The sequence below is a fragment of the Nematolebias whitei genome, chromosome 6 (assembly GCF_014905685.2).
Source record: "Nematolebias whitei isolate Nwh7 chromosome 6, NemWhi1, whole genome shotgun sequence".
Classification (NCBI taxonomy): domain Eukaryota; kingdom Metazoa; phylum Chordata; class Actinopteri; order Cyprinodontiformes; family Rivulidae; genus Nematolebias; species Nematolebias whitei.
Window position 1 is genome coordinate 16,695,482 of NC_056503.1, and position 7,933 is coordinate 16,703,414.

Here is a 7,933-nt window from a genome sequence, read left to right on the forward strand (position 1 = left end):
AACTTATTGTCTGTAATTGATCATAACTGGCTACATAAAAGACAAACAGACGAAAATGTTCATGTTCGTATTTGTGTTTGTTATATCACATAATATCACACATTTATATATCACACACATCTTAACGTGGCTTATCCACCTTAGTACACTAAAAATATCTATAAGTCAATATGTTTTACAGACAATAAGTTAAAACTTTATTATGTGAGAGTAATTCAGCACATACTGCGAATGCTAACACATTTTACAAGATCTCGCAACGTTGCATGACCAAACCGGCTCCAAGTCCATCCCAACTCACCAAATAAAACTCTTAAACTCCGGCATGAATGACGGTGGGCAATAATGCTTTGATTTTCATTGTCTTCATGCTTTGACAGTGACTTGTACCGACTTCAAATAAGCAGGAAAACGAGGTTCAACAGGGCTTTGTTCATGGAAACGTGAGATATTTTTGTAGGACGTAAAACCAAAATCATTAACTTCTTCTTTTCCTTATACAGTTTTAGGTACAGGTATGCAATTTCAATAATCTACCTTTAAAACTTTAACTTCTTATATTTTAGGATCCACAAAACATGCTACTACCAAGTCTTTTGGGGATAGGTTGATTCAAACTGGTTAAAGAAGAAGCAATAAATATTAAATTTGATCAATGTAATATTTATTTAAAAGTCTCCATAAAGACATCACTGTTTCTTGTTTACTGCAGGACTGTTGGGGGTTCTCGTTCTCACATTTTGTCACTTTACTTCCTGTTTCATTTTGTAGTATCACTTCTTGTCAGGTTTGTTTTTCTGCTCCTTTGTCACACCTGGTTTCGTTTGTAATCAGAAAACTTGTTCCTGATGTTGAGATTTATTTCTGTGTGCACAGACCAGGACTTCCTTTGTTTGGTTCCTTGTGCCTTGTTTTAATTTCTGCTTTTCACACTTTCACTTGGTTTTGTTCACTTGTTGCTTATCTTGTCTGTGCAGCGTTGTTCGTGTGGCTGTGGAATAAAAGACGCTTCCCTCTGAACATTTCTCTGCTTTTGGGTCCTTGACTCTTTAGCTCACCTGGTTTTGTGGCAAAACATCTAATTGCACAAATGAATAAATGTAATTTATCAGCGGGGTACAAAAGTTTGATTCTACATGAAGCATTTGTCATACTTGTAAACTCTTAAGTATCATTTGTAATATTCATTGCAATATTGTAGGATTTTTCACTATTGCTAAATCACCAACAAAACAGATCTTTATTGTTCACATGAATCCTAAAAGTCAGAGTTTTCTTATCCTTTGTCCTTCCAGGGAAGCAGTATTTAGATGGTGGTAATGGTTTTTGTTTGTCAATGATCAACCTGCAATCTTCAGCAAAGTCAAGATCTCTGAGCAACAAAAGTCCTGGGGAGCGTTTGCAGTAGGAATGTGACAACATGTAGCATCTTTAAATCTTTGCTCAAGAAGGAAAACAAGGTCATAGATATAATTTGAGCTAGCAAGATAATAGAAACAAGGTAAAACCACAAATCATCTGGTTTAGATGGTCCTTGTAGCCCTTGAGACATGTGTGACTGTTTAGGCTTGAGTCGATTTCAGTTTTATAATGGTTCAAAATAAAACTTTATTGTGACTTTGTACCATTTTTACATCAGAATGTTATTTATATGGATCTGTATGAATACTCACACTGAATATGAGTTGTTTAAATTGATGTGGCTACAACCCGAGGAAGAAAAAAATAAACCATGTCACTTTAACATACACAGTAGTACATATAATAACACTGTTAATGTGCAATAATAGTTAGGCCCCAAAACATTCAAGTGAGAAAAGTTGTGCAGTATTACAATTGCAATAAATTTAAAATATAATAAATAAATAAATAAAAAATAGGTACTGTATTCATTATTCTATAAATTTTGTTTCGTACAAAATCTATGAATTCTACATTGTGTTGATACTGTGTGGCCCTTAAGTGTAAAACCCAACAACACATCTTAGTAAAACACAACAAAATATGTTATTGTTGAATTCACAGTTGCTGTTTACTCTTGTTTTCTAATTACATATAAAAAAATGAAGGAAATCAAACAAACAAGCTCCAAGTTAAAGTTATTAAACTAAACTAATTACAAAAACTAAAAATGTTTTTGTTCTTTAAAAAAATCCACTTTATTTAATTTTGAATTAAAGTGTTTTCCACAGACACAGGCTAACACTGGTGCAGTGCTGTTATCGTCCTGCAGGGGGCAGCAACACACGAATTGTCCAACGAAGAAGAAGGCCGCCGCGTGTACTTCCGGGTTTATGCTGACGCGTCCCTCTTCTTCTCGTTCACCGACGTGTCAGACTTCTTTTTGTCCGGAGCTGAGCAGCACACCGCCGTCTCTCCGCAGAAATGCCCGCCAAAGGAAGCAGCAAGCAGCAGTCGGAGGAAGACCTTCTCCTCCAGGACTTCAGCAGGAACTTGTCCGCGAAGTCCACAGCTTTGTTTTATGGAAATGCGCTCATCGTCTCTGCCATCCCCATCTGTGAGTACCAGACTTCTGCTAGCTGCTGGGCTAACACTGGCTCATGAAGGAAAGCCATAAAGTGCATCTATTTTACTGTTAACATGCTGACATTTAATGTTTTGGTGGCATCGAAAGCAAAAAACAAATGGTAATGTACTTTGCAGAAAGTTGAGCTGCATGTGTGGCAACTTGAACATTTAGTAAATAGTGCACTGAGTTTGTCCTCATCAGTCTAAAAATAAAATATAGCTCTGTAGGTCGATTAAAACCATGTAGGCATTGTTCTTATGATTCACTGACATCCACTAAATCAATTATTCACACCTGTAAACAACATATTAACTAAAAAGACTCAGATTGGCAGCAGTTTGCTGTATTTTTACTTTATTTCTATTATTAGTTTAATTAGTATATTCTGGATGGTGGTATGAAATTGAATCAGCTTTAAGTCATTACTGTAAGAAATCATCACTTTTGAAGCAATAATGTTTTAACGCATTGAAAAGTAATTTTAATTAAAGTTCAGGTCAGTCATTTAAACTTGTGTTCTGATCTGTGGCATGTGGTTGTTTTAATTTTTATAGGGTTGTTTTGGAGGATTTGGCACATGGACCTCGTCCAGTCTGCAGTCCTGTACGCTGTAATGACGCTGGTCAGCACCTACCTGGTCGCGTTCGCCTACAAGAACGTCAAGTTTGTGCTCAAACACAAGTGAGAATAAATATTAACGCGTTTCCTGGGTTTGCATTCAGGATGGACGATGTGCACGCATCTTGTCTGTAACTGTCCATTAACCGCTGTATCTGGTGACGCAACAATTTATTTTAGATTTTCAGAACTGAAGTGCTTCAAAGCAAACTGTTTTAATTTTACACATGCTGAATGTCTTCTAGAGTCGCCCAGAAACGTGAGGATGCTGTCTCCAAAGAGGTGACCAGGAAGCTGTCTGAAGCAGACAACCGCAAGATGTCACGGAAGGAGAAAGACGAGAGGTGACGCACGGAGTAGTAGACGTATCGTAGTATTCTGTTTGAAAGTATAATGCAGCCAGTCTGTGTACTCTGGTGGTGAAAGAGTGTTTCTCTCGTGTCACCAGAATCCTGTGGAAGAAGAACGAGGTCGCTGACTATGAGGCTACCACCTTCTCCATCTTCTACAACAACACTCTGTTCCTGGTCCTCGTCATCATCTCCTCCTTCTTCTTGCTCAAGAACTTTAACTCCACTGTGTATCCTTTAAGTTGTTTATTCAGCACAACGCAGACCAAGTTGAGTTTTTAAAAATATCTCATTTTTGAGTCCCACATTTAAAACACCATAAAGTTTCACACCATTCGTTCGACCCACACAATCTGAATTTGAAGGCAAATATTTTTATTTTTCATTTAAATTGGCTGAGTGACAAGTTGCTAAAACAAAAGACTGATCTGCTTTGTAGATCGTCGGTTCTTGTGCAAATTAAAGTTCATGATTCATTGAATGGTAGAAAGATCAACTTTCATGTCTGGGTTTTAACCAGTCTTGTTTTAAAAAGAAAATAGTTGCACTCAGTTGGCAGATCTCGTGCTCCGTTAGCACTTGATGTGTTGGGACTAAATGACAGCTACTGCCACATTAACAGCTCCGTGTTAGTAAAATTTCATGCTTTAGGCTTTTTCGTTCATGTTGTGGCCATGTCTGTTGATTTTAAAAGTTTACTTGTAGATTAGGAATGTGCATAAATTTCATATCACGATATGTATTGTGAAGGGTGGCGATAACGATATATATCGCGATATGTTATGTATATGTATATATACATGTATAGAGTTTTTAAATAATAAACAAATCAAGTATTAGGCTTCTTTCTTGTAGTGCAAAACAGTGCAAAATATATAAAATCTAGTTTGAGCCATATGTTTTAAAGAAAAGAATATGTTGTTAACTCTTAACAGTTTCCAGTCTCACTTAAGAAATGAACATTTTACACTGAAACACTTCACCCTCCAACCCTCTAGTGGGCGTCTCCTTCCGCTTTAATGGAGCGCTGACACAAAATGGCGACCAGTTTCCTCTGGCTTTGACCACAGGGTCTCGCAGTAAAATCACACAACACAGCGTTCTTTTCACAGATCAGAGAGCAGGTTTAATCCTTTTTCTTTTTTTGGCTCAAATGCACACTCTAAAGCTGACCAACGAACTTATGACAAAAAAACAACTTTGGACGGAACACAGCATTTTGCGCATGCGTCCGAATAAGAGTACGGCAAGCCGGGCGTTGTTAGCTTGTAGCTTTGCTACTTAGCTCTCGAAGAAAAGACTTGAACTTGCGCACAGTTTTCAACTACAAATAAGTAACGATTAAACTGACAACTCTGGTTTTACATCAGACACAGCGTTACTGCGTTTAGCTGGTAGAAGACAGATCTCTATCGTTTCTACCGTGTACCGTTTATATCGCACGTTCCTACTCTCGGCTACTACCACACCAAATTTGATCCTCTGTAAATGTGACTGGATCAAAGCCATTTTCACTGGTTGCACACGTCGGTCAGCTGTGGGTCCACCTTGAACTGGGATAACTCCAAAGTTGAATCAGTTGCAGATGTATAGCCAAAGATGACTTTGAGATTTTCATTAAGATCCCTCTGGTGGTTCATGAGTTTGCTAATGACACACAAACACGTGCGAAACTTACCCAGCACACCTTTTGGCAGCGGGAAATAAATGAGTCATTTAATCTAAATTAATCGATTAAGATGAATTAAAATTAATCTTAATTTAAATTTATCGCAGGAGAGCGAGCTCAGGAAGAGCAACTTCTCATTTTTGTTGAAACAACGTTCATTTAGACAGGATTAATTTTTTTTATTATTTTGAGTAGTCGCCTTTTCCCAATATTTTCTTTTATGGTTTGATTAAGAATCAGTTTATGATCCTGTGATAAAGTCAAGATCATTAAAACACCTTTAACTCTGAACTGATTTTAAAAAACAAACATGGGGATCTGGTCCTTTCTGGTTCATTAAGTCGCCTCAGACTTTAGTTTGTTTTTGCTGCCGTTTGTTTATTACGTGTCGCAGTGCTCGTCTTCATACGTTGCCATTTGTCATCGAGTTTTGTTGTTGTCCTTAACCATTTGTTTTCCAGCAACTACATTCTGTCCATCAGTGCCTCTTCAGGACTCATTGCTCTGCTATCCACCGGCTCAAAGTGAAACCGAAGAAAGTAATTTGATTTGAAGGGGTGGGACAGAGCTGGAGGGTCGTAAAAAGTCCACAGCGTAATGTTTTTCATTCGTTAGGAAAGAGGGTTTATTGTGGAATTGGAATGTCACATTTCATGATCAAATGTCTGGAGGCTGTCTCCAGGTCAGCCTGTACTTTTTATAACTAATAAAACAACCAGGTTTGCTTGTTAAGTGACTGTGTGCATTTTTCCGTCTGATTCAGAACATTTCTCAAAAACTAATTCTGACTAGAGAATTGGCATTTTCTGTGAAAATGCAGTGTGAATGCTTATTGCTGAAGAACTTGTTGAAAAACAGCTGAAATTAGCTAAAAACATGCAATGTAGCTGAAATGGGAGAACAAGCCTAAATTAGCAGAAGCAGAAGGAACACATTTGCTGAATTAAATCTAAATAAGCAGAAATGAGCAAAAAAAAATAGGAAATTTGCTAAAAAAAAAAAAAAAAAAAAGAAGCTGAAATTAGCAAAAGATGGCTGAAAAAGCAGAAAGAAGGATATACAGTACCAGAAGGAAGTGGAAAGAGCTGAAATTGGCACCAAAATGTGGGATTGGCTGAGATGCTAAAATTAGCATCCAAACAGCTAAATAGTAGACGAAATAGAAAAAAAGCTGAAATTAGAAGAAAAAAGTTAAGCTGAAAGTAGCAAAAATTACCATGAAAATTTGAATTTATCTGAAATAAGCTAAAAATGCTAAAACGTACAAGCCAAAATTTAGCAGACGCAAAAACAACACGTTTGCCCAATTAAGTTGAAAGAAGCAGAAATGAACAAAAAAAGTGGAAATAATCTGAAAAAAGCTGAAATTTGCAAAAAAAAAAAAAACTGTTGAAAAGTAGCTAAAAAGCACCAAAGTAAATTACCACCAGGAAGTGGAGAGAGAACGTTTTAGCTGAATTGGGCTGACAAAAGCTTAAACGAGAGTAAAAAATGTGGAATTGGCTGCAAAAGATAAAATTAGCATAAAAGCAGCTAAAAAGCTGAAATGGATATTGCAGAAATTACCTGGAAGGATCATGATACCAGTAGAGAACAAAAATCAGCAGAAAGAACTTAGAAACACAAAAATGTTGTAGTTAGCAGAAAGGATCACATAACAGTTGAAAGTAGCTAAAACAATTTTACCATAAATTTGCACAAGGAAGCTGAAGCAGAACAAAATGAAAAGAGCAGTAAAAGGTCAACGGAGCTAAAGATTTGAAGGATGGAAAATGAGCTCAATTCATTTTCTACGAGAGAAAACGTAGCAGAAAAGGCTAAATATTTCAAAAAGCTAAAGTTGTATCAAGTCACAGCAGGATTGTTCTGAAAGAGCTGAACGTTTTGATGATTTGTTTGAAAACTGCAAGACAAGAATCGCTTCAGTGGAGTGAATTCATAAACATTCACACAATAACTTTATGTTTAACTTAAGAGATCGGACGTTTCCATTTATTCCAAATCACACGTTCATATAATTATTTACAAAGATATCACTCTGCAGGAAAGAGACACTGGTGCTTTTCACGTCACAGAGAGGAAACAAGTCATTCATCAGCAGCAAAATTAACATGTTGACGGGTTTAGTTGGGTTCATATAAAATTTATTTAGATTTGACTCAGTTGAAATGGAATATTATGAATTGTTTCTGCAGACAAGTCCAGACATTTTCTTACAGCAGGCAGACATTTTTAATGACACCAATAATAACTGGGGTTTTCTTAAACTCCAGAATTTGCAGAGCAACGCTGCAGCTTTGCTTATTTTGCTGATTCTTTGTGGAGCAGCCGTTTACAGTGAAGCGCATCAAACCGTACAGATTAATTGTTTTGAAGCAACCAATATCTTAATCGGCAAACACAGTCCCTCGTGTCTTCAGTTCCTCTCTGCTCACCCCAGCTGTCTGCACACTTCCCTGTAGGTTAAAAACTAAAGATTGTTTTGTTTTAAACTCACTGACGCATCGATGCACGTCAGACGCGAACAGCCAGGAGGACACAGAGCGCTTCAGGTCTGGGCATGAGTTTCTTTTAAAATATCTAGTTTGAGCATGAAAACAACAGTTTTATAAGTGTGTTCTTATAAACCTCTGAGTGTGATCCCTGGATGAAAGCTGTTTTTTGTTGTTGTAAAGTGGGGAAAAGTGAAGCAAGCAAGAATGGAGGTTAAATGTTTGATTTGAGATCATTTTCTCTTGAGAACTACTATTTGAAGAAAGTGAAGTC

At 37.0% G+C, this 7,933-nt stretch overlaps 1 protein-coding gene across 1 annotated transcript; it reads left to right on the top strand.

Annotated features, from left to right (window-relative positions):
- Positions 1–2,282: 2,282 nt before the first annotated feature.
- Positions 2,283–5,899, top strand: ssr3 (signal sequence receptor, gamma). The gene is made up of 5 exons (XM_037678053.1): positions 2,283–2,518; positions 3,085–3,211; positions 3,394–3,492; positions 3,597–3,728; positions 5,629–5,899. The coding sequence occupies exons 1-5, from the start codon at positions 2,386–2,388 to the stop codon at positions 5,693–5,695; spliced, it is 558 nt and encodes a 185-aa protein (XP_037533981.1). The 5' UTR covers positions 2,283–2,385; the 3' UTR covers positions 5,696–5,899.
- The last annotated feature ends 2,034 nt before the right edge of the window (positions 5,900–7,933 follow it).

What these genes read in the sequence shown, in the direction of transcription:
- ssr3 (XM_037678053.1), top strand. Translation starts at nt 2,386, where the DNA reads ATGCCCGCCAAAGGAAGCAGCAAGCAGCAGTCGGAGGAAGACCTTCTC. An exon ending in CGTCTCTGCCATCCCCATCT is followed by an intron (nt 2,519 to 3,084) that starts GTGAGTACCAGA and finishes TAATTTTTATAG; the next exon opens with GGTTGTTTTGGAGGATTTGG. An exon ending in AAGAACTTTAACTCCACTGT is followed by an intron (nt 3,729 to 5,628) that starts GTATCCTTTAAG and finishes TTTGTTTTCCAG; the next exon opens with CAACTACATTCTGTCCATCA.